Source organism: Hemitrygon akajei, chromosome 3 (assembly GCF_048418815.1).
Source record: "Hemitrygon akajei chromosome 3, sHemAka1.3, whole genome shotgun sequence".
NCBI lineage: Eukaryota > Metazoa > Chordata > Chondrichthyes > Myliobatiformes > Dasyatidae > Hemitrygon > Hemitrygon akajei.
The window spans coordinates 62,058,258-62,086,059 of NC_133126.1; the positions used below are offsets into that span (position 1 = coordinate 62,058,258).

General features: G+C 41.4%; 1 protein-coding gene across 1 annotated transcript; it reads right to left on the reverse strand.

The window, feature by feature from the left end:
• Positions 1-373: 373 nt before the first annotated feature.
• On the reverse strand, positions 374-27,491 carry nkx2.9 (NK2 transcription factor related, locus 9 (Drosophila)). Its single transcript, XM_073037930.1, has 3 exons — positions 27,408-27,491; positions 2,138-2,369; positions 374-2,044 (listed from the first exon to the last, which is right to left on the reverse strand). Exons 2-3 carry the CDS (start codon positions 2,337-2,339, stop codon positions 1,500-1,502), a joined length of 747 nt encoding a protein of 248 aa, XP_072894031.1. The 5' UTR covers positions 2,340-2,369; positions 27,408-27,491; the 3' UTR covers positions 374-1,499.
• Between the last annotated feature and the right edge of the window lie 311 nt (positions 27,492-27,802).

Consider the following 27,802-nt stretch of genomic DNA (forward strand, 5'->3'; position numbering starts at 1 on the left):
TTTGTGTTGAAATGCATGTAACACCTTCGCGGAAAATAAAATCCAAAAGAAAATCCTCTACTCGCCTCCATGTCGTAGAATGCTGTAACTGGGATCAGATTAATTCTGTGTGTTGTGTAACTTAATCCGAATCAATTCAAAATAAAAAGGTTTACGATTCGGTTACACCAAATATCCAGCTCTCAGATTTAAAATGAATGGTGTTCAAATAATCACAAACTCAGAAGTTAAGCACTTTAATTTTATTTTTACACTGGTATCAAGTATTTTGTTGCTAGTCTTCGAGAATTAAGGTAGAATTTTATTTTTGCGTGCCGACGAAGTTTTTCATTGCAATGTGCTGGATTTACCAGATAGAACATACTCAACGATAACTAGACACAAGTACTTCACAGCGTCCAAAATCCAGAAAAAGAATTAAGTGGCTATTGTACGATATTAATGGCCCTTCGCTATGAAAAGATACCACCGACATGTTCATAATAGAGAGGATGCTTTTGGTTTACAGTATAGTGTCATCGTTTTACTGAATTCCTGCATTATAAACAAAACTGTTTAATGTCAGAAACAGAACTGCTGTTTTAACGTTAATGGTTAACTTTTGTACAGTCGAAATATTTTAACCTGTAGAAGATTAAGAGATTCAAGGTGTCCAAATGTATAATGTTGGCACTTAAATTTCAAATTCAAATTAATTAGAAATAGTCTCATTTTCCAGGCTGAACATTAAAGTAACAACTGTTTCATAATTAATTTCTATCCACAAAAGAGACATTCGTTCTAACAGCTAGAACGCCAAGTTTCCCAGTGAAAATGCCGAAAACAGCAAACAATAAAATTCTGTTCCATCTGAGGTAAATTGAAAGGGTTTGTAAAATTTTACACTCGCTTTAGTTTATTGCGTTGGAGCTGATTTAACTAATCTATTGCTACATTTAATCAGAATGAAGGGTTAAATGTTTCGAGCATCAATGAGCTATTTTACACTCCCTTTGATAAAACACTTTAAATGACCAATAACGCAATGGCTCATTGGCCATTAAGTCTAATACTAGATACAAAATACATTGGAAGATCTAAATTGACACGTTTTCAAACTAGGATTAAAATAATGTAAATTGTAACTATATCTTACTCCTTAAGACACAAAACTACAGTGAATGAAACAAATTGTGCAGTTGACATGTTTATGTGCTTGAAAACGTACAGTAGACTTCAATGGTTTTGCGTTTTACAAATTATATTATATCTATAAATTAATGTCTTGTTTTTAAAAAGAGATTGCCCTTTGGAAAGCAAGATGTGCTCTTTTTTGAAGTTTTCAGCCATTCTCCTAGAAATGATCAAAGTTTAGCCAGCGGTTTAGAAATACAATATCTATGAGCACATGAAAAGGGTAACCAATGAGAAATGCCGCTACTCACGAACTTGCTGGACCATAACAACAATAATAACATAAAATAACGGTATAATTTATTGTAATTCACAGTGTCTACAATTCACCAGTTCCACTCTTGTCTTCGCACTACAGGATGTGTGAGGTGGTGATAGCTCGGGAAGATACCGAATGGTCCAGCGTGCTGCACCTGTTGAAAGCCATGAACCGCGAAAGCAGTGTAGGAATTACTAAGGTGAACAGCATCTCCGGGCTTGTCCTGGATCTGTATGGACGTAATGGAGCAAGTATGACAGGGTTTGCCATCTTTGACCAGCACTGGCACTGCCACTCTGCGAACCAGTTGAGGCTGATTAACATCCAACTGCAGGCTGCCTTCTACCTGAGCTTTCTTCATTTTATACCTATGGTTTTGGAACCAGATCTTCACCTGAGTTGGAGTCAGACTCAAACGGTGGGCGAAATGTTCACGCTCAGGGGCAGATAAATAACGTTGTTGTCGAAATCTTCGCTCAAGTTCAAACGTTTGAGCTTTGGAGAACAGGACACGTCTTTTCTTCTTCTTCTCCTCGTTCATCGTGATGGAGGACGAGACTTTTCTTTGGACACGGTCCTCAGAAGGTCTATCGATGCTGCTTTCATCAGATGCTATAACGAAACATGTGCCCGGTCAAAGATACTGAATATGAAACCAAGACAGCAAATCGGCATCAAGCACCTACATCTAATTTCGATACTTACATATTTTGTCAGAACCAAGCCACCCAGAATAAGGCAGCTTGGAATAGTCTCGCTGCGATCGTGGGTCTGCTTCGCTCCTTATCACAGCTGATGGGTTTACTTTTCCATTCCCTTCATCCCAGTGATCAAGATTGTCCACTTCCTGTTGATCTGGCAAATCTAAAATTCTGCGAACTGTAAAGTTGGTTCTCGCTATCGACATGTTCACGATTATCAATTGCTCGCCTAATTCCTGAAGAAGAATATACGTTAAAGGGGCAGGAAACGTTTTCGAAGAAGGTGGAACAATTATATTTCCTGCATATAATAGAGAAATAAGAGGAAGCGTCCTATGTTTATATAAACAGTCCTCTTCCCGCAAACAGTGACAACCTTCAGATCCTGCCTGACCATAGGACACCAAGTACCTGCATCAGTCAAGTACCAAAGCATTAATGTGAGTAGGTGTAACCCTAGCAGAGAATAAGCCGGCACTTCCCAAAAACAGCAGGAAACTGGATTCATCATTACATATTCTGCGTGATTAGCAAAGAAAGTAGCCAACAGATAATGGTAATTGTGTTAGTGAATTAGTGAATTACATCTTGGGTGGTTAGTGGGAGCACAGCCCTTCCCCCTTCCCATTATTTGCATACAAAGTAAAGAAGCAGTGGCAGGTTTCTCTAGTCCAGTTCATTTAATTACTTATTCATTTGCTACAAACTCATTTGTATTATTAAAGGGAACTGAACACGCTGCATTTATCGCACTTAAATGCAAAAGGTGAGTATTTCCCCTAAATCCACTTCTGTGACTTTACTCCTAATAGAAATTTCCTTGGCAAAATTTACAGTGGATTTGAACATCCGATATCGCGCTAACGCACAGGTCATCGGTAAAGAGGGCGCAAAACGAGCAAGACTGATTCTGACGACAGAGGTACAAGGAATAACATTTGCAAGGTCCGCCTGCTTCAATGACTTTATATTTTATGTACAATGTGAAGAAATATACAACTATGTTTATACTTAAATACAGTTAACTGATCAAAAGGTATCTTGCACGGCATTATAGTTTTATTTCAAAACATTCAGTGAAAACTATAATTATAACATGACGCATTTTTGGTGACGTTACCAGCAAACATGGCACTAATCCCGAGTTGACCATCTCTCTGAAAGTTTCTGTACGCAAATATTCCCATGCCATGCCTGTTTGTGCCACCTATCAAGCGTGCTTGTGTGACACTGTTCCATGCTCCACAAACTCCCTCACAACGTCCTGGGTGGTCGAAACCGGGAGAACACAAATACATGCCAACTGCTAGGCTGCGAACAATGGAGGAAATGTAGACCAACGTCGCAGACCTGTTGGAAGCATTTGTTCCAGTCAAGATTTTGCATTTGTTCAGTCATCAAATAATAGATGATTGACGCCTCAGCACAATGTGCTTTAACTTTTTGGGATAAGTCCGAGTTTGTTCCTTGTTGTCATGGTTTTCAATGGCATTAAAAGGGATTTGCCTGCTATCGACTTCGTTCCACATCTAATACAACCAAGTGCATGAAAAGTTGTTACTTCCATCGTTTAGAAACAAACAGGATTTCTTAAAATGTAAAATCAGAGGATAATTCACTCTCGCGGGAAAGATGGACTATCTATTCCAAATTCAATTTTCTCCATATTAATAGCCTAACATTTTCAGAGCAGATGCAGTTCCTGGAATTGAAAAGTACCATAGGAAGAGTTGGTTTCGAAATTCAGGAAACGGGTCAGAAAATGAAGCACGGCAAACGTTTGCTTCGATGATCGAATGGAATAGTTACAAGGTTCATCTGAATATTTCACTAAATTGGTACTCGATTATAATGCTCCACATTCGTTGTAGTGTAGGTAATTATTGGAATGATTATCAGTACCGGAATAACGCTTCTGACGCAGAATTAGTCTCCGTGTTTATGGTGATTGTGTTTACATTGTAAACTTATTGGAAGTAGACGCTGTAAAAGAGATGCACGGTAGTTTTCTGAAGTTGTAGGTTATAACGATATACTGTTCATTTTCAGCAACAGAATCGCTCTCTGATTCACCACACATGTACATTGCATGACTGTTAAACGCCGCTCTAAATATAAAAATCCCCATGGATGACTGTGTAACTAAGAGTAAAATATACTGCTGTATAACTTTACCAATCATTGCCCAATGTAAACGCAGGAGGAGTTCGGCTAGGGTAAAGCAGATTTTCATCCTTAGTGACCTCCTGTAGCCTCTTAATCTAGTTAACATCTGAAGACTACAACGAAGTGTAAAAATAAGTAAATAGAGGCAATTACACGCTTAAGGGCTCTTCACTGTCAAACGTTTGCTTTCGTTTCTGGAAGATTTCAGTAGTATGAATATTTGAAAGCAAATTACACTTGATATTTTGCAAGAGCGATTTTTAGTGCCGCCTCGTTTACTGTGCACAGACAAAAAGCGCAATGAATACTGGATATGAAGTGCCAGAATTACATTGATTAAAGATTGAGTTCCAGTTCATTATAGCCTTTGTTGTTAAAAAGCCAACATTTTGGCGATTAATAAGGATATTTTAAGTAACGTTTTCTCTAGATACCCACAATAATCTAAACTTTATTCCTTCAATTATTTGTAATATTTTGCAAACTTTATAAGCTTGATTTCTGGTAAACGTATTTTAGTGTATATGATACAACTACAATCGCGCTGCTCTGCAAAAACACGTAGTAAATCCGATACTACTTTATTTCCACGTAATTCTGAAAATGGAATTAACGCCAACGAGAAGACTCACAAACTCGCAGGAGTTCCCAATTTTTTTAATGCCATGAACCAATACTACTAAGCAAGGAGTCCGTAGACCCTAGGTTGAGAACCCCTATAAATTAAGAGCATGGACAAGCGTGGGAGTTTATACTGGAAGCAAGGCCGGATATAACTTTAAACCGCTCTGATGAGTTAGGAGATCAGGCCTTACGACAGCAGAGATGACGAACAAAGTAGCAGATTACCCTTGATGTGCAGAATGCAACTTTAAATTTCACTGCTACAGAGAATATAAATTCCGGGTTCTAAGAGGTCACAGAACTCAATCCACCATTATCTCCTTATGGACAAGCATTTCAAATTCTCTGCTTGGACCAGAGGTCGTCATGCAGTTGCTTGTCACAAAAGGGAAACAATGTTTAATACTTGTGAAGTGATTACACCTTTAGGGCAGTTCAGTTTCATAATTAAAGCAAAAATAAACTCTTGCATTGCAGCTTCTCAGTCTTGGCTGTGAATCATTCGATCAGATTTATGAATATAGTTCAGTGGAGTATTTCCAAATCATAGCTTCCTAGTCTCTCAACTCTTAAAATCTCTCTCTCAACCTTTTGGCTTTTGTTGCTGCCCACAGAAATTCTCCATCTTATGTTTGCTTCAGGATAGTATGTAAACCACAATCCTAATGAACATGCTCACAACAGAGCCAACTCTATCAAAACCATGTCATCCAAGGTCTCATCACTTCTTTCAACTTCTCACAGCAAAGCCAGTCCTCATCTGCAACAAACTTCCCACAGGAGTGTATGGAACCTTCAGAGCAAAGAGTAAGCTAATCAACCAACAATACTTACGGGGCAGATCCAAGATCACCTGAACCACATCTGGAGAGCATGCAGATGACATTCAGAGAGGTCCACATTCAGAAGCTAAAGCACATGAGAGGGTAGGTGGTACTCACAACATCCACAAGACTGAAGTCCTTTTCCCTTGTCCTTTGTCACTGCTTACAATGCCATTCACCAATAATTGGGTACAGGGAAGACTGACACTAAAGATAAAATTCACCATTGCCTTCACTGCAGTAGCCTAGTCTTTGGGTTATTAAGGAAAGGAGTTCTTGTAGTTCAAAGTTCAAAGTAGAATTTATTATCAGAGTACATACATGTCACCACATACAACCCTGAGATGCTTTTTCTGTGGACATACTCAGCAAATCTATAGAACAGTAACTGTAAACAGGTTCTGTAAACTGTAAACAAACTGCAAATGCAGATAAAAAATAAATAGCAATAAATAAAGAGCATGCAATAACAAGATAAAAGAATGCTTAAATGAGTATAATTATCCACCTGTTCAAGAGCCTGATGGTTGAGGGGTAGTAACTGCTCTAGAACCTGATGGTGCGAGTCCTGAGGCACCTGAACCTTCTACCTGATGGCAGCAGCGAGAAAAGATCATGGCCTGGGTGGTGAGGATCTTTGATGATGGACGCTGCTTTTCTATGGCAACATTTCATATAGATGTGCTTCATTGTTGGGAGGGTTTTACCCATGATGTACTGGGCCGAATCCACTACCTTTTGGAGGATTTTCCACTCGAGATCGTTGATGTTCCTATACTGGGACATAATGCACTTTTCACTACATATCTATAGAAGTCTGCCAAAGTTTTTGAAGACATGCTGAATCTCCACAGACTCCTGAGAAAGTAGAGATGTTATTGTACTTTCTTTGCAATTATATTAATATGATGAGTCCAGGACAGGTCTTCCAAGATAGTGACACTCAGGAATTTGAAGTTACTGACCCTCCCTGATCCTCCGATGATTACTGGCTCATGGACTTCTCCTGAAGTCTACTATGAGTTCCTTGGTCTTGATGACATTGAGTGAGAAGTTGTTGTTATTATACCACTCAGCCAAATTTTCAATCTCCCTCCTATATGCTGATTCATCACCACCTTTGATACAGCCCACAACATTGGAATCATCAGCAAACTAGTATATGGTGTTGGAGCTGTACTTAGCCACACAGTTGTAGGTGTAAAACGAGTAGAGCAGGGGTCTAAGTCCTTGCAATGTTCCTGTACTGATGGAGATCATGGAGAAGATGTTTTTGCAATCTGAACTGACTGGGGTAAAAGTGAGGAAATCCAGGATCAAACTGGACAAGGGGATATTGAGGCCCAGGTCTTGGAGTTTACTGATTAGTTTAGAGGGGATGGTGGTGTTAAATGTCGAGCTGTAATCAATAAAGAACATCCTACTGTCCAAGGTTGTGTGAAGAGCCAATGCGATGGCATCTGCTGTAGACCTGTTGCTTTGGTAGGTGAATTAGAGTGGATCCAAGTCACCATTCAGACCGGAGCTGGTCAGTTTGGGAATTTGCGCAATCCCATTGTTTGGATGTCTTTGTTAAGCCATCAGCTAAATAATTTGCAGAATCAGCAAGTGAGCTTGTGGCTTGGAGTGTTAAATTGAGCACAAAATTGTCTGAGAATGCCTTTATCTTCAACACCAGCTTCTCAAAACACTTCATCACTGTGGATGTAAGTGCCGCTGGGCGATTGTAATTTCGACAGATTACCACATTCTTCTTGGGCACCGGTTCAATTAAAGTCTGCTTGAAGCAGATCGAAGATATCTGTGAATACACCAGCCAGCTGGTCGGCACAGGTCTTCAGTACTCACCAGATACTCCATCTGGATCAAGACGTCAACTCTGGAACAAAGCTGGAGATCCCTGTCCCTGCTTACTGCTGAGATATGGATCACCTGTAGCTGCACATTAAGACACTTGAAAAATCCCACTGACACTCGCTGCAAAATCCTTCAACTCCATGGGAAGGATAAGCAAACTAACATCAGTGACCCCTCCCAAGCCACTATTCCCAGCAGTGAGGCCCTGAGTACACTCCATTTACTTCACTGGCCAGACCAGATTTATTGAGTCTGAAACAGACTATATTCAATGCTCTATCATCAGAAGTGATTACCAGGTCAACAAAGGAAATCTACAATGCCTCATTGAAAGGATGCAGCACCTCTGCTGACTCTTGCGAATCTATGACCAATGAACAGCCAAAGTGGAGAAGGAGAATCTAAAATAGCACTGAGAACTTTGAATCCATATGTTGAAAGTACACAGGTAGTCTCCTTAAGCAGAGCACAGTCTACTCACTCACTGTCTGTGGAAGGGTCTGCAGTTCTCCTGTTGGCTTCAGGAGCCAAACTCATATCCTCTGTGGCAAGGTGAAAGCAAGTCATTGTTTGCACTGAATTACATCTTTGACGCTGAAGAACAGCCAACAAGGACTATGAGGGTTGGGCATACTAGAAGGGAGCTCCCAAAGAATTTGTTAGCATTTTTATTGATAAGGATAAAATACAGATTACATCTCAACCACAAATACCATTCATTTCTCTGTAGGACTGAGATTTGAAACATTAAATATACCAAGATTTGGCTGAGCACAATAAAGATTAGACCATAAGATCATTAGACATAGAAGTATAATGAGGCCACCCAGCCCATTCAGTCAGCTCCAGCATTCCAGTATGGCTGATTCAATATTCCTCTCAACCCCAGTCTCCTGCCTTAACCTTTGACACGTTGACTAATCAAAAATCTATCAACCACTAAATGTACTCAATGCCTTGGCCTCCACAGACATCTGTGGCAATGCATTCCACAGATTCACCATCCTCTGGCTAAAGAAATTCCTCCTCACCTCTGTTCTAAATTAATGCCCCTCTATTCTGAGGCTGTGCCCTCTAGTCCTGGAAATACCCTCTGTACATTCACTCTGTCTAGGTATTTCAATATCCGATAGGTTTCAATGAGATACCCCATCATTCTTCCAAACTCCAGTGAGTACAGGCCTAGAACCAACAATTGTTCCTCATACCTTTTCATTGCATCCTTTCATTCTCAGAATTGTTCTTGTGAACCTCCCCTGGACTTTCTCCAATGCCAGCACATCTTTTCCTAAATGAGGGGCCCCCAAACTGCTCACATTCCTCTAATTGTGGTCTGACCAATGCCTTATAACGCCTCAGCATTACATTCTTGGTCTTATATTCTAGTTGTCTCAAAAAGAATGCTATCATTTCATTTTCCTTATCACCACTGACTCAACTTGCAGGTTAACCTTTAGGGAATCTTGCACAAGGACTCCCAAGTCCTTGTGCAGGACTTATTTTTTAATTTTCTTCCCGCCATGATGGGAGGTAGGAATAGGTGCAAAGGAATTGAATTTACTGAGGAGGGTGGAATGCTGTTGAAGGACCGATCAGGCAGTCATGGTGTCAGGAATAAAATCACCTGGCACTCATAATGGCTGCCTGTATACCAACTCAGCTGTGGACAACTGCAGGCCCTCTTTTGGAGCTGTTCTAAGCCCCAGCATTCTTGCCCACTGGCACTCCACACAGACTGTAGTCCAATCACATATGTCCTTTCTAAGGCCATGCCACACAAACTTTAGATAGATAGATAGATAGATAGATAGATACTTTATTCATCCCCATGGGGAAATTCAACATTTTTTCCAATGTCCCATACACTTGTTGTAGCAAAAACTCATTACATACAATACTTAACTCAGTAATAATATGATATGCATCTAAATCACTAACTCAAAAAGCATTAATAATAGCTTTAAAAAAAGTTCTTAAGTCCTGGCAGTTGAATTGTAAAGCCTAATGGCATTGGGGAGTATTGACCTCTTCATCCTGTCTGAGGAGCATTGCATCGACAGTAACCTGTCGCTGAAACTGCTTCTCTGTCTCTGGATGGTGCTATGTAGAGGATGTTCAGGGTTTTCCATAATTGACCGTAGCCTACTCAGCGCCTTTCGCTCAGCTACCGATGTTAAACTCTCCAGTACTTTGCCCACGACAGAGCCCGCCTTCCTTATCAGCTTATTAAGACGTGAGGCGTCCTTCTTCTTAATGCTTCCTCCCCAACACGCCACCACAAAGAAGAGGGCGCTCTCAACAACTGACCTATAGAACATCTTCAGCATCTCACTGCAGACATTGAATGACGCCAACCTTCTAAGGAAGTACAGTCGACTCTGTGCCTTCCTGCACAAGGCAGGAATGCAGCTCGTTTCTGTGAGACCTTCCAGCCTGAATGTGAGAGGTCATGTCTGGAGTCAAAAACAGTCCACCTCCAGTTTGTGGGCACTATGGGGCAAGGGCGACCGGTTGAGACATCGCACAGAGAGAAAACCCAGCTTCCCTGAACTTAATGTCAACTGCAGGCCTGTAACTGCTCTTCAGTAAGCCTGGACCTCTGGGTCAGTAGATTGGTCGGCTGCCATGTTAGTGCAGTCAACCCTATCTGTATGGCCTCAATGGATGGCCCTGAGAGGCCATCAGCCACAGTATTATTTTACCCCTTGATGTGTTGTATAACATCTGTGAACTCTGATATATGTAGGCCAGGTGGCATTGCTACTGTGCAGACCATATTTTGGCCATCTTGTGCTCAATGAACGCTATGACATGGCGACCCTCTGGAAGACAACAAAACTGGCAATCAGCCAACTAGAGACCGAGAAGCTCACGGTCAAATGTGCCGTACTTCCTTTTGTGGGGAGGGAACTGCTGGCTGAAGAAGGCAAGCAGCTGCCACACGCCTCTGAACCACAAACAGTTCATGCACAGCACCCAAAGCATAGTCTGAAACACCAACAGTAATGGTTAAAGGTGCGCCAGTGGGGCTGCATTGGAAAGAGCTTGTTTGGTGTTGTCAAGTGCCCTGGTCTTGTCCGCTGACCAGTCCAGCATGTGCATAGAGGTATTGCATTTAAGGGCATTATACAAGGAAAGCATAAGTTCAACAACTTGCGGAAAGAAGTGGTAATGGAAATCAACTGCACCAAAAAACTCCTGAAGATTTTTAGTAGTGCGGGACAGTGGGAAATCCACAATTGCGGCTACTTTTGATGGGAGGGGTTTCACACCTTCTGCAAAGACGCAATGGCCGAGAAAACCAATGGTTGACGACCCATATTGGCATTTAGCAATGTTAGTAAACAATTTGTGTTGGCTTAAGCGCTCAAAAAGTGTGTGGAGATTAAATACGTGTTTGGATTTGGATGCACTGGCAACAAGTATGTCATCCAGGTAAACGAAAAGAATGACTGAGTCTTTTAATACAGAGTCCTTCAGCCACTGAAAGACTGTGCTGCATTTTTCGGTCCAAATAGCATGTGCAGAAACTCAAAGATGCCAAACAGGGTTATCACAGCTGTCTTGTGAATATCCTTCGAGCACACAGTCACCTGATGGTAGCCCCTAACTAAGTTGACTTTGTAAAAAATTAACTTTCTGCTAAACGTGCTGAAAAGTCTTGGATGTGTGGGACTGGGTAATGATTGGGTGGTGACCTGTAATCACCACATGGGCGTGTTACGAACTGTAATGTTTTAGGCACAAATCAGCAGCAAGAGATTTCACACTTGGAGTCCGGTTTTGATGTTAAAACTACTTATAATATAGTAACTTAAACCAAGATAAACAAAAGTTTACAGTGTTATGTGTATCTATGTGGGTAAATATAACTCCTAACTATTGAGCTTGGAGGAATAAGGCTTAAAGTCTTGAGATGATAAAGTAGGAAAGTTCAGTCATCCAAGGAGTAAATGATGGGAGAGAGATATTTGTAATCCACGTTGTACTGGAGAAAGAAGGTAAGTATGAAGTATTCCACAGGTTCCACGCTGGTAAAATGAGATAACAGTCACCATAGACCTTGTCTGTCGTGACGTTCCAAATCCACATATGAATTATCACCAAAAGTGACCTGTCACAGGAATATCATCATCCTGTGGTTACCACACAACATACCCAGGTAAGGGCTACACAAGTGGTCCCACAGATATCCCTAAAATCCACTCCTTTTGATTATACAAAGTGACAGTCACACCTTCTGGAGCAAACTTGCCCTGGCTGTTCGTAGTTCCAAGTCTTGCAAAACTGCAAGAATAGCTGGGGTTTTTTTCTTTCTTTTTCTCTCTCTCTCTCCGTATTTTAATCTGCACAGACCGCGACAGCCTGCGACTGATGTCATAGACTCGCCTCACTCAGGCGCTTGAAGTGACAGTCCACAGTAAACGAAACCTGTGGGTTCGTAACAGGCGGCAACCACCATCGGACTTAGGGACCAAATGGAGGGGTGAAGCCCAGGGGCTATTTGATCAGTGTACAATGCCAAGTTTTTCAATGTTGGCAAACTCAGCCTTTGCAGTGGCCAGCTTTTCTGGGTCCAGTCTATGCAGGCAGGTATGGACTGGTAGGCCAGTGTGGAAATGTGGTGTTCAAACCCATGTTTTGTGACTGTAGTGGAGAAGGTGGGGTTTGGGAATTTGACCAGCAGTCGAACAGTCACACTTATCAGTGTGAACCAGGAAATTTTGTAAATGCTTGTAATTTTTGACTTGCAAATCTTGCACATCTTATTTTTAAGGTAACTTATTTTTTGTTCTTTCTTACTACTCTCCTAATATTTATATATCTGTGCACTTGTAATCCAACTGTGACACTGAAATTTCCTTTGGAATCAATAAAGTATTTGTCTACTCTATCTATCTATCTAACCTCTCATGTGGTGGTGCATGCCCTTGACTGTCATAGGGAACTTACTGGGGGAGCAGGGTAACGACCCAAAGTCCTTGACCTCCACAAGCCAGCAGTTCAAAAGATCATCTAACTAGTCCTTGGGCACACAAGAAATCTGCTCCAAGCAGAGGTGTAGCCACTTTAGCCAGGACAAAGTCTCGTGTAACTTTGCCCATTGAAGCAGAGTGTCATCCGTCAGGTCCTGTAAGTTTGGATCCTGTTGCCATTGGTGGCCTCCAGTGAGATTTTGTTGCTCTTTGCCTTCTCATCGGTTTACCAAAGTAAGCACAGTAAAAACACAGGCCCAGCTATGTCTGTTTCGCAGCTGTGGGCACCTTTATGTTGGGGGCCTTGCTGACCAGGCTTATTGAGGCAGGGAAAGGAGAAGGAATGATGCACCGCTGTCTGGCTGAGTGTAGACTATCAGCCACTTACCAAGCTCCCGATGGTCCTTCACAGATGCCTTAGTGAGGGCTATGTGAACTTGATCAATGAGGGCTGCATGAAGAGTTCTTCAAAAGTAAAACAAGGTTGGTGATTTGCCAGGAGAGACAGCATATGGTCCATTAGCTCCAATGGCTTAACATCTCTGAGGCTGGGCAAGGAGAGCAACTGTTTGGTGCACTCAGACTCTGATCATCCAAAAGTCTGTAAAAGGTGAGTTTTCAGCGATCGGAGTTTATTGTGTCCAGGTGGGTGTTCTAGTAGACTCACCACTCTCACAGCAGCGGAGATGCTGAGCAACACTACCTCACAGAAAAGTTTGGTGCCATTGGTGGTGATTTGTTGCAGCACAAATTGGGCCTTGACTTGTACAAACCAAGCAACAGCACTTTTGCTCACAAAACTATGGCAGTTTCAAAGTGACTGTGTTGGCCAACATGTTCAAAAGCTCCAGAATCAACCGAGAGCATCAGGGCCACAGGTTTTCACAAATAGAACAGTGTAAGGTATTTTATATTTAAGAAAAACTATAACAACTCATTAATTGCAGTCCAAACACAAAAAAGCGCAGTAACAGAACTTCCTGTAATATGTCATCACATCAGAACAGGCTCTTAAAGTGAATCCCAACTCAATATCGGTGTTTGTGAATTATCAGTTACATTACCCTGCACACCTAATCCATATGATTTATCTACCTTCAGACCTTTCAGCTTCCCAAGCATCTTCTCCTTAATAATAGCAACTACACTCACTTCTGTCCCCTGACACTCTTAAGTTTCTGGTATACCGCTAGTGTCTTCCTCAGTGAAATCTGATGCAAAATACTAATTAAGTTCATTCACCATTTCTTTGTCCCCCATTACTACGTCACCAGCATCATTTTCTAGCAATCCAATACCCACTCTTGCCTTTCTTTTACTTTTTACATATCTGAAAAATGTTTTGGTATCTTCATTGATATTATTGGCTAGTTTACCTTCATATTTCATTTTTTTCCCCTCTCCTTATGGTTTTTTTTGTTACTTTCTGTTGTTTTTTTAAACTTCCCTATCCTCTAACTTCCTACTAATTTGTTGCTATAATATCTGCATCCTCTTTTGCCTTTATGCTGGCTTTGACTTCCCCTGACAGCCAAGGTTGCCTCATTCTCCCTTTAGAACACTTCTTCATCATTGGGATGTATCTATCCTGTGCCTTTTGAGTTGCCCCCAGAAACACCAGCTATGCTGTTTTGCCATCATTCTTGCCATTGTTTTTTCCAACAACTTTGGCCAACTCCTCTCTCATACCTCTGTCATTCCTTCCTTTATTCCACTGTAATACCGATACTGTACATTTGACTTTATCTTCTCCCTCTCAAACTTCAGGGTGAATTCTATCACATTATGATCACTTCATCCTATGAGTTCCCTTACCTTAAGCCCCCTAGTCAAATCTGGTTTATTACACAACACTCAATCCAGAAGTGCCTATCCCATGGTGAGCTCAACCACAAACTGCTCTAAAAAGCTATCATGTAGGCAACCTACAAATTCCCTCTCTTGGGATCCAGCACCAACCTGATTTCCCAATCTACCTGCATTTTGAAATCCCCCCATGACTATAGTATCATTGCCATTATTTCATACCTTTTCTACTTCTTATTGAAATTTATATCGCACATCCTGGTTTTTGTTTGGAGGCCTGTATATAACGTCCATCAGGGTCTCTTTTACCCTTGCAGTTTCTTAACACAAGGATTCTACATCTTCCAATCCTCTGACATTTCTTTCTATGTATTTGATTTCATTTTTTTATCAACAGAGCCACCCCACCCCCTTTGCCTACCTGCCTGTCATTTCCATACAAGGTATATACTTGGATATTAAGTTCCCAACTGTGATCTTTCAGCCATGTCTCAGTGATGCCCACAACAACATACCTGCCAATCTCTATCTGCACTACAGATCATCTACCTTATTCTGTATACTGTGTGCATTCAAATATAGCAGCTTCAGTCATGTATTCATCACACTTTTCTATTTCTCCCCCACGTTACACTTCACCTCATCCCACTGACTGCAATTTTGCCTTGTTATCTACCTGTCCTTCCTCACAGTCTCACTACATACTGCACCGACTATTCTTACAAAAATGTTTTGAATTTACCAACATTACTGAATGTCAGAAGTCATTAGTAATATTATCAATTAATAACCTGTTGAGCTGAAACTTCAGGTGTTTTTTTTATAGTTTTGGTATTTAACATATTGAGAGTTTTAATAAATTAACAGATTATGAATTTGCTTATCTAGTCACCTCAGACAACTAATGATCTAAATTATTTGGATAGCTTCTGGAAGCACAATATAGCATTACCATGAAAAGGTTTTATTTTTCGTGGTTCACGGCACATTATGGGAATCAATATTTTAAAGGTATTTTTATTGACTGTTGAGTACTCATTTTTATTCAAACTTATACAGTACTCCTAAATATTGAGATAATGGGAGATGTTTAAAAGTGATGAAAGAAATGTTATACAAAGTGTATCAAAATTGGCTTTATACATTTGAAATTAAAAATGCAGGACATAAAGTTATTTCAGTTGAAATACTGTTGAAGGGATTAAGCAATTTAAAGTATTAGGAGATCAAATTTATATATTTTTCTTTTGTGACTGGTTCAACCTCCTATAGATATCTCAAGCAAGAAATGATGAGTCGTTACTCCTGGCTGCTAAAGTTGTTCTAAGAAGCTAATTCACACCTTTGTGCTTGCAGAATTCTCATCTGCTGAGTTACAGCCTTTGAGTGAAAATGATGTAAAACATTAACTATAAAGTATTTTGCCCCATTAAAAAATCTCCCTGATTTTGATTTTGACTCTTATAGACAAACACCACATATTTATTCGAGTGTTTATGACACCCATCTTAAGAGATGTGGGTTTCAATATTTGGCATGTTTTACATCATAATGAGTTTGTGTTATATCTAGATATGGCATTCTTTATAAAAGTCATGACAATATAAAAAGACTATGCATATCATAAGTCCCGGTTATGCAACCACTGATGCTAGGCAGACAATCTCTGAAGAGTATTGATAATGGCTAGGTTTTCCCATCTTGTGAAGACACTGCCCAGAAAAAGGCAATGGCAAACCATTTCTGTAGAAATTTTGCCAAGAACAATCATGGTCATGAGACCATTATCACCAGCGTCATACATCATGGCACATGATGACTAAATATTGCTTGGATGGAAGAATTGACACGTTTATTTTGTACTTATTTTCACCATAGAAAGCAGTCAGAGCAGAGATAGTGGGAAGTAAAACATTTGAAGCTAATTGTTGTGCCTGAGCAACTACATATCAATTAAATAAAGGCACGCACGTGGGAGATGGCTTAAACTAGTGTATTGAGAGTGCAGTGAGAGTGACAGAGAGAGAGAGACAACAATGTGCATGTGTAGCCAACCAATCAATAGGCATGCTGAGACAACAGATCAATATGTAGTGCTAAGGGGAGTCATTGCTTTAAAAGAAATAGATCCATACATTACACTAATGAGGTGCTTTAAGGAATTTGCGTCATGCTGTTTACAAATGTTCTGGAGAATTTGAGGAGTAAAAGCTGAGGGATCCTCTGAACTGATAAATGCAACCCAGGATCTTCAAAGAGAAAGTAGCTGCAGAAATATTGGATACGTAAGTGATTAACTTCCTAGGTACTTACATTCTGCAAAGTAACAACTATTACCTCACTATCTGAGAATAGAGAGAAAATAAAAAACCTTGGAGCAGTTTTAACCATGTCATTATCCATTGTTGAGATTGTGGAATAGGGCACTGAGGAAAAGCATGAAACAAAAAATCAGTAAATGCTGGAAATACTCAGAAGGATCCTTGAAGAGACAAACAGAGTTAATGATTCAGGTAAGTAGCCTTTCACCTGCAGTTTTTTGTTTCTTTTTGATAACTTAGAACAACATGATTTTATGAAATATATTGTTTATTTGGTATGGCTAAGAGCTTCCGTTTAGAGGGGGCAACTTAATGGGATAGATCAGGGGAAGGGGGTTATTTTATTTGTGTTTTTTTCCATTTTCAGGGTTTGGGGATTGTTGGAAAGGCATGCATTTATTTCTCATCTCTAACTGCCCTTGAAAATGTGATGATGAACTACCTTTGGAACTGCTGTTGAAGCAAAGTACCCCCACAAGGCTGGGAGCTCCAAAACATAGAGCCAGTAACAATGAGGGAAAGGTGTTACATTTCTATGCCAGTGTGGTGTACTGCTTACATCTTTGTCTTCTTTGTGGTGGTAATCTGTGTTTGGGGAAGATGTTGAAGGACTACTCTTGGAAAGGACTTCCTGCACATGTTGTAGACACTACAGGCTACAACCACTGTGCCACGGTGAAGGCTAAACAATTTAAAATGGACTTTTGAAATCAATATAATTAAAGGTTCCCAGTGTTGGGGATAACATGTTGACATAATGTTTAGATCATGCATTTGAAAGTTCAGATACCACTGAGATACATACAATGAGTGGCAGGGACCTGAGGAGTGCAGCTATCCAGAGGGACTTCGAGTTTCCAGGTTGATAAGGTAGTGAAAAAGACATTAAGTAGGCTTGCTGTCATAATTTGAAGCACTGAGTGTGAGAATAATGATGTCACGTTGCAGCTGTATACATGACGTTTCAGGCTGAGATCCTTCAGCAGGACCTAAGTGACTTTGACCATGGAACGACTGTTGGTTTGAGCTTCTCAGAAAGTACTGATCTCCTTTGACTTTCACTCACAACGGTCTCTAGAGTTTACAGGAAATGGTATGAAAAACAAAATAAACCCAGTGAGCGGCAGTGCCGTGGGTGAGAATACCTTGTTAGTTAGAGAGGTCAGAGGAGAATGGCCAGTCTGGTTCAAGCTGACAAGAGGGAAATAGTGATTCAAATAACCACAGGACACAACAGTGGTGTGCAGAAGAGCATGTCAAACCTTGAAGTGAATGAGCTACAGCTGCAGAAGATCACAAACATGCTAGGTACCTCCTGTACCTAGTAAAGTGGCCACTGAGTACGTGTATGTCATATCAGATGCAGGCACTTTGCTGCCTGAAGATCACAGGCTGACTAACCCTGAGGACTGGTGTTTCTCCCTGAGTAGTTCCCAGTGCAGGCTTCCACTGGGAGGCCATCACATCACAAACAGCCACGTGCACTCACCCAGTGGCTCTAATGGAGGCTGAGGTCCTCCCAGGGGTGAACGCAGTTTATAGCAATGCCACAAACACGGCATCAGCTGCTTCTTCACCAGTACACCAACCTCTATCAGCTTACTTTCACAAAGACACAAGAGACTGCAGATGCTGGAATCTGCAGCGAAACACAGAATGCTAGAAGAATTCAGCAAGTCAAGCAACATCTCAGAGGGAAATGGGCTGAGAGATTTCTCAGGCTGAGACTGACTGATGTCCCTCTGCAAACGTTGCCTTATGTGTCGTGCTTCACCAGCATTCTGGGTGTTGCTACAGCTTGCTGCAACCACTGGATCCTCACCAGAGGCACAGTGGTGGCGACAGCTGTCACTGCTATTGAATGAATTTAATTTCCTCAAATAATTAAGATTGCTCAAGAGCTGTCAAAAACAAAACGTATGATAAAAATGGACAAACAGACCTCTCTCTGTCACACACACACACACACACACACACACACACACACACACACACACACACACACACACACACACACTACACACACACACACACACACACACACACACACACACACACACACACACACACACACACACACACACACACACACACACACACACACACACACACACACCTATCTTTACCTTTCTTCCAGTTGCTATTCAGTTTAGCAGGGCCACACTATTTAAACCACATTTACCGGTAATTAATTCCAGAGAGCTGGTAAATCTCTGCAAGTTGGCGGTGTGCTCCTGATGTACTGCAGAGTTTACTATGGCAGAATGAATGTCTGTGACTGAAAACGATGAGCAGACCTCCCCCCGACAGCCTGTGCCTGACCACAGCCCAGTCACAGGCTCTGCCAACAGCACAAGAGGGTACATTCCAGCAGGCGGTCTCCTCAGAAATACGAATGTGAAAATCAGATGAGAGAATGAACAGGAGTTGAGGCCATGGATTTGGGCTACACACACACAATGCTGGAGGAACTCAACAGGCCAGGCAGAATCTATGGAAAAGAGTAAACAGTGGATGTTTCGGGCCGAGACCCTTCGTCAGAACTCACACAGTCCTTCATCCATAGATGCTGCCTGGTCTGCTGAGTTCGTCCAGCATTTTGGATTTCCAGCACCTGAAGATTTTCTTGTGTTTATGGATTTGAGCTGATGTTTGATGCCAGTAATCCTTATAAGCAAAGAGAAATTTGCCACTGATATCTGTAATAGTGACAATACCCATTACCATCTGTGGAGCATAAACTGAAGGAAGCATTTAAAATGGAATCATATGTGGTTGTTGGAGGACAATACAAACAATGAATGAAAGAGCTATCTGAAGACGTCATTGTGAAGAAGAGAAAGGTTCTGCATTGCCCCAGGCTCCATACCCAGTTCTGGGAAATGTTGAGCCTGACTTTGTCAATGATCCGTGCTGCAAAGCAAAAAATTCACCCAGTTTAAAGGAACGCTGAGTCTCCTTCTGAATTCAAGAAAAATCTGTTGTTCTTTCCAAGGCAGCTATTGTGTTCTCCAAGGCAGAGAATAGAAAATCACTGCCTGTAATAGGACCATAAGATCATAAAACATAGGAGCAGAATTAGGCCACTTGGCCCATCAAGTCTACTTTGCCATTCCATCATGGCTGATTTATTATCCATCTCAACCCCGTTACCCTGCCTTCTCTCCAAAACTTTTGATGCCCTGACTAATCAAGAACCTATCAACATCCGCCTCAAATATACTCAATGACTTTGCCTCCACAGCCGGCTATGGCACTGAATTCCACAGATTCACCATCCTCTGGCTAAATATATTCCTCCTCATCACTGTTCTAAATGGATGTCCCTCTGGTCCTAGTCTTAGCCACTTACCCATCCTCTGCATAGCTACCCTACCTCGGCCTTTCAATATTCAACAGGTTTCAATGAGAGTCCCCCCTCAGTCTTCTAAATTCCAGTGAGTACAGGCCCAGAGCCACCAGACACTCCTCATATTTTAACCCCTTCATTGTTAATCTCCTCTGGACTGTCTCTAATGCCAGCACATCCTTCCTTAGATAAAAGGCCCAAAACTACTCAAAGTGTGGTCTGACAATGTCTTATAAAGGTATCACATCCTTTGTCTGCTCTATATTCTATTCCTCTCAAAATGAATGTTATTATTACAGTTGTCTTCCTTACCACCGACTCAATTTCCAAGTTAACCTGTAGGCAATCCTGCACAACGACTCCCAAGTACCTTTGCATCTCTGATTTTTAAAAATTTTCTCCCCATTTAGAAAACAGTCTGTTCATTCCTACTACCAACGTGCCTGACGATGCACTTCCTGACATTATATGTCATCTGCCACTTCTTTGCCATTCTCCCAATCTGTCCAAGTCCTTCTGCAGGTAGACTCCCTGCTCCCTCAACACTACCTGGCCATCTACCTTTCTTTTTATTGTCTGCAAACTTGGCAACAAGGCCATCAATTCCATCATCTAGGTCACTGAAATATAATGTGAAAGAAGCAGTCCTAATACATACCATTGTGGAATACCACTAGTCACATCAGCCAACCAGAATAGATCCCCTTTATTCCCAATCACAGAAGCCCTCGCTAGTCAACAATCTTCTATCTATACCGGTATCCTTCCTGTAACACCATGGGCTCTTATCTTGTTAAGCAGCCTCATCTGTGGTACGTTGTCAAAGGCCTTCTGAAAATTCAAGTAAACAACAACTACTGACTCTCCTGCTTGTTATTTCCTCAAAGAATTCCAACAGATTTGTCATACAAGATTTCCCCCTTAGGAAACCATGTTGATTTTGGCCTACTTTATCATGTGTCTCCAAGTACCCTGAAACTCATCCTTCATAATCGGCTCCAACATCTTCCCAATCACAGAAGTCAGGCTAACTGGCCAATAATTGTCTTTTTTCTGCCTCTCTCCCTTCTTAAAGAGTGAAGTGACATCTGCAATTTTCCAGTCCTCTGGAACAATTCCAGAATCTAGTGATTCTTGAAAGGTCATTACTAATGCCTTTGCAATCTCTTCAGCTTCCTCTTTCAGAACTCAGGGGTGTAGTCCATCTGGTCCAGGTGACTTATGCACCTTCAGACCAATCAACTTCCCAACTACATTCTCCTCAGTAATAGCAACTACACTCAATTCTGCCCCCGACATTCCTGAACTTCTGTCATCCTACTTGTATCTTCCATAGTAAAGACTGATGCAAAATATGAATAAAGTTTGTCCGCCATTTCTTTGCCCCCGTTACTATCTCTCTGGCATCATTTTCAAGCTGTCCGATATCCACTTTCATCTCTCTTTTACTCTTTACAGGGCCGGATTAACCTAGCAGCAAAAGTACATATGCTACAGGCCCTGCATTTTTGAGGGCCCTGCACTAAATGCTTGCAAGCTGCAGTTTGGTGAAATTGGCATCTCTTACCATATTCTCATGATGATCTGGTTTCACGTTCGGGGGAGCTGCATGCTGCACGGTACGTGTGTGCAGTGTCGTGGTGACCTTTGTGCTATCTCCCAGCGTGCGCTGTTACGCCGCTGGAGGATGCACCGCCGCGGTGAGCCTGCGACAAGGGATGTGCAACTCAACAGTTTTATGTGACCCAGTTCATGATTCCTCATTTTTTTCCTGATTTTAGGTAGTCCGAACCAGCTCAGGAACATACAAGATCGGATTAGACTGCAAGTTTCAACCTGTATTTCCCGATTGAAATGAGTTTCAATAAGCAACTAAACAGATTATTTTCAGAACACTATTCCTAGTTGGTTGTTGAGTGCATGTGATCCACATGTGCTCATAGCCACAACAGTCACATAAATTTGTTATTGTTCACTAGTCTTTGTTGATACTGCTACTTAGCTTTTGTAACATAAACTATTTGTTTTTAAATGCATATTTCATTTGCATTGGTGAATGGCCAAACATCCTAGATGTTTGTGATCGTGAATATTGGATCGCCAAGGGAAGTGATGAATGTCAACATGCTGACAGTGTCTTCTCTTCATCCATGCGATTGTATGACAATGAAAAAAACCTCAGCACTGTCAAAAGTCTTATTTTACATATGTTCATAAACCTACAAACAAGCAACATGCAAGAAATTGGCTATGCTATTCAGAAAGCAAAGGAAGCCTATTCTGTTTCCCATGCAAGGTTACGACTTCAGGATGTTCATCAAAGTTTAGTGAAGAGGGGTTTAATGACTGGAAAAATGCAAGCAATCTATTACATCGACATGAAGGAAGTTCCTCATGTAGACAAGCTTTAATTTCACTGTTGATGCACAAAAGCAAAGCTCAACATGTCGATTCCCACCTTGTGAAGGTAATGGAGACTGAACAAAAGTATTGGTGCACCATTCTAGAGCAAATAATTAAAGTTGTAAAGTTTTTAGCAGAACAAGGTCTTTCATTTCATGGTAGTGATGAAACTGTTGGCTCTCCTTATAATGGAAATTACTTGGGGTTGTTACTGGCCAAGTTTGACCCTTTTCTGGATGAGCATACAAATGCTCATGCAAACAAAGGAAGGGGACACAAGTCATACCTATCTAGAACAACATGTGAGGAATTCATCAATCTGATTGGATCCAGCATACTGGATCACATTATCGGTGAAGTGAAGAAATACAAGTATTATTCTGCCTCATTGGATTCTGCTCCAGATGTATCTAATGTGGACCAGCTGACTTTGACTATGCACTGTTTTGCCGTCTGGACCACTTGAAAGATTTGTGAAGTTTTTGGATATGGAAGTTCATAGTGCTCAAAGTTTACTTGACTTTTTAAAGGAAAATAACATTAATATAAAAGACTGCCGTGGTCAAAGTTATGACAATGCCAGCAACATGAGTGGCAAGTACAGTGGCTTACAAGCACAAATTAAAGAGCTGAATGAGTCTGTGGATTACATTCCATGTTTTGCACATTCCTAAATTTGGTTGGAAAATTTGCTGCTGAATGTTGTCAAGAAGCATTAATTTTCTTTCAATTTGTAGAAAGCCTGTACACATTTTTTTCTGCTTCTACTTATCGGTGGGATCTCCTTTCTGCTGCATTATCTGATGGTGGTGCTCATTTGCCCATTGTGAAAGAATGTCCGATACCAGGTAGTCAGCTCGTGCAGATGCAACGAAAGCACTTTTACACAGCGTTTCTGCAATAAAACAAGTCCTGGATGACATTTCAATTAACAATGATCAGACATCAGAGTGTCGACAACAGGCTCATGGACTACTTTCAACCATGATGAAGTTGGAAACAGGAATAATGGTCATATTGTGGGATCAAGTATTACAGTGTTTTCGAATGACCAGTGCTTCTTTACCGGCCAAGATTTGAACACAGCTTGTGCACTTGATGATATATACTTGCATGGATATATTCAAGCTATGCGGTCTATTTTTTGAGACATTGAGCAATAAGCCAAGGAGCTGACTAAGTGTTAAGATCATCAACAGCAAACTCAAAGAAAACACAAACAAATGTGCGTATGATAATTTCAGTGGTTCCTACACTCTTGATCCACTTGTTGAATCTTAAATGCCTTCTCAGAAGTTTAAAAGCCAAACATTTCTTGCCATTATTGACAGCTTGCTTTCTGCCCTGTCAAAAAGGCAGAAAGCTTATCTAAAGGTGAATGGTGTTTTTGGATTCCTTCATCAGTTACAGTCGTTTACACCTGAAGAGATTGTAAAAAGGATATCAAATCTTATTAAATCATATCCAGAATATCTGGAAGGAAGTCTTGATGAAGAATTTGTGCAGTTTACTGAACTGTTGAAAACTCATCTCGGCACCAAGCAAGACCTTGTAGAGTTACAGTTGTACCGTTTAATAACTGAGAATTCTTTGGAGTCATGCTTTCCAAATGTCGAAAATGCCTTTTGCATCTATTTGTCACTCATGGTTACCAACTGCAGTGGAAAACGCTCATTTTCAAAACTGACACAAAATGCTGGTGGAACGCAACAGGCTAGGCAGCATCTATAGGGAGAAGCACTGTCGACGTTTCGGGCCGAGACCCTTTGTCAGGACTAACCGAAAGGAAAGATAGTAAGAGATTTGAAAGTAGTGGGTGGAGGGGGAAATGCGAAATGATAGGAGTAGACCGGAGGGGGTGGGATGAAGCTAAGAGCCGGAAAGGTGATTGGCGAAAGCGATACAGAGCTGGAGAAGGGAAAGGATCATGGGACGGGAGGCCTCAGGAGAAAGAAAGGAGCGGGGGGAGCACCAGAAGGAGATGGAGAACAGGCAAACAACTAAATATGTCAGGGATGGGGTAAGAAGGGGAGGAGGGGCATTAACAGAAGTTAGAGAAGTCAATGTTCATGCCATCAGGTTGGAGGCTACCCAGCCGGTATATAAGGTGTTGTTCCTCCAACCTGAGTTTGGATTCATTTTGACAATAGAGGAGGCCATGGATAGACATATCAGAATGGGAATGGGACGTGGAATTAAAATGTGTGGCCACTGGGAGATCCTGCTTTTTCTGGCGGACCGAGCATAGGTTTTCAGCGAAACGGTCTCCCAGTCTGGGTCGGGTCTGACCAATATATAAAAGGCCACACTGGGAGCACCGGACGCAGTATACCACACCAGCCGACTCACAGGTGAAGTGTCGCCTCACCTGGAAGGACTATCTGGGGCCCTGAATGGTGGTGAGGGAGGAAGTGTAAGGGCAGGTGTAGCACTTGTTCCGTTTACAAGGATAAGTGCCAGGAGGGAGATTGGTGGGAAGGGATGGGGGGGACGAGTGGACAAGGGAGTCACGTAGGGAGTGATCCCTGCGAAAATGTGTTTGGTAGTGGGACCCTGTTGGAGGTGGCAGAAGTTACGGAGAATTATACGTTGGACCTGGAGGCTGGTGGGGTGGTAGGTAAGGACAAGGGGAACCCTATCCCGAGTGGGGTGGCAGGTGGATGGGGTGAGGGCAGATGTGCAGGAAATGGGAGAGATGCGTTTGAGCCTGCTATGTTCCACCAGCATTTTGTGTGTGTTGTTGTTTGAATTTCCAGCATCTGCAGATTTCCTCGTGTTTGCTCTTTAAATTCACTACTGCGAAGCCTCTGCCAGTGATGCCTACACTGAAGAAGTTTAAATCTTCTCTTCGACGGGAGTTCAGTGAAACCCTCTCTCGCCGCTCCCCATCTATAATTCCTTCGGCCCTTCAACTTTTCGATCATATTTTGACCCACACCTGCTATTACAGATCATTTTGCATTTCCCCCTCCCCCCACTACTTTCAAATCTCTTACTATCTTTCCTTTTGGTTAGTCCTGACGAAGGGTCTCGGCCCGAAACGTTGACAGTGCTTCTCCTTATAGATGCTGCCTAGCCTGCTGTGTTCCACCAGCATTTTGTGTGTGTTGTTGTTTGAATTTCCAGCATCTGCAGATTTCCCCGTGTTTGCTTTTCAAAACTGAACAGGATTAAAAATGAACTGAGGATCACCATGGCTCAAAACAGATTGAACAATCTCACTCTAATGAACATTGAACATGAACTTCTGCGTGAAATAGACACTTTCAGCATCATCAACAAATTTGCTCATGCTAAGTCTATAAAACATAACTTTTAAATTGTAGTTTTGTTACGTTTGACATTTGAAATTGATACCTACATGTAAGTAATACTATTACTGAAGTGTCAGACATTTGTCATATTATCTGGCTGTATAGCAAATGAAAAAATGGAATTACTTTACTATGCAAGTAAATAATTTATGTTTTAATACTTATGTGCATTTTTAAAATTTAGGGCCCCTTTATAACATATGCTATAGGCCCCGCACTAGCTTAATCCGGCCCTGACTCTTTATATATCTGAAAAATCTTTTGGTATCCTCTCTTATATTATTAGTTAGCTTACCTTCATATTTAATCCTTTCTGTCCTTATGGTTATTTTTTCAGTTGTCTTCTCAAACTACAGGGTGAATTCTATTATATTATGATCACTGTCCCTTAAGGGTTCCTTTACCTTAAGCTCCCTAATCAAATCTGGCTCATTACACAACATCCAATCCAGAATTGCCTTTCTTCCAGTGGGTTCAACCACAAGCTGCTCTAAGAAGTCACCTCGCAGGCATTCTACAAATTTTCTGTCTTGGGATCCAGCACCAATTTGTTTCCCCCAATCTCCCTGCATATAGAAATCCCTCATGACTCTTGTAACATTACTCTAGTTACATTCCTTTTCTATTTCCTGTTGAAATTTATATCACACATCCTTGCTGCTGTTTAGAGACCTGTATATAACTTCCATCAAGGTCTTTTTACTCTTGCAATTTCTTAACTCTACCCACAAAGATTCTACATCTTCTGATCCTGTGTTACCTTTCTAAGGATTGGATTTCATTTTTTTTATCAACAGATCCACCCCACCCCCTCTGCCGTTCCTTTAGATACAATGTGTATTCTTGGATGTTAAGCTCCCAACTATGACCTTCTTTCAGCCCTCAACTTCATACTTGCCAGTGTCTAACGGTGCTACCAGATCATCTACCTTATTCTCTATTCTGTGTGTATTCAAATATAACATTTTCAGTCCTGTATTCATCCTCCCCTTTAGAGTTTGTCCCCATGTTAGACTTTAATCATTCCACTGACTGTAATTTTACCCTATTATCTGCCTGCCGTTCCTCACAGTCTCACTACACCATGCACCAAATTGCATACAAATTGTCTCATCGTCAGACCTATCACTCTGGTTCCAAACGCCTACCAAATAACTTAAACCCTCCACAACAGCTCTAGTAATCTGTTATGTCAGATTTACAGTTCATATTTTGCCTCACATCAACCAAAACGAAATTAAATTAGGGAAACGATACTTGAAAGTCAAAAAGTTGCAGATATTGATATAATACCAGAAAATGCTAAAAACGCATTTTCTTCAGCACTGGGCAGCATCTGTGGAGAGAAAAACAATTAATATTTCAGATCATTGACCTTGGGAATAGTGAGAAATCAAACAAGATTTAAGTGCAGAGAAGGGAAAAAGGTGAAGAGACCAAAGGGAATATCTAGTCATGGTCTGGAGGGAAGTATGAGGATATTGAACTGATACATGGTCTCCTCTAGAAAAAGTTAGTTCACCGAATAACTGGAGCACCCTTGTTTACTGGATTGAGGCAACTGAGGTTGGACTTCAGCGACTAAAGTGCTTCAGCTAAAGTCAGTGATGTAAGGGCCCAGAGATTGATTTTACCTTTAAAGTGGGGAACTGTTAGAGATTCTTGTCTGGAAGTTGCTTTTGTCCCATTGGGAGCACTATGTCTGTAGTTCCCATGTGTACTGCCGGTGGGCTTGGTCATCCAGATATGTATGGCTCTGCTTCAACTTGTAGACGGTCACACTCCCTTGATGTTGGTGTTCTCTTCTTCCCGAGTTTCCTGCTTCAGGTGCCTGTCCAAAGCTCCAGATGGGTGTAGTACACTCAGTGGGACCAGTACAACAACAGCACCTCAAAGACGTTTCTTTCTCAGGCAGTCCCTCTGTGTTGAATAACTTAATTGCACTCTAATTTTAGAGACTTGCAGCAGAGAAACAGCCCCTCAGCCTACTTAGTCCACACTCTCCACCAAGCAGCCATTAATGTGGCTC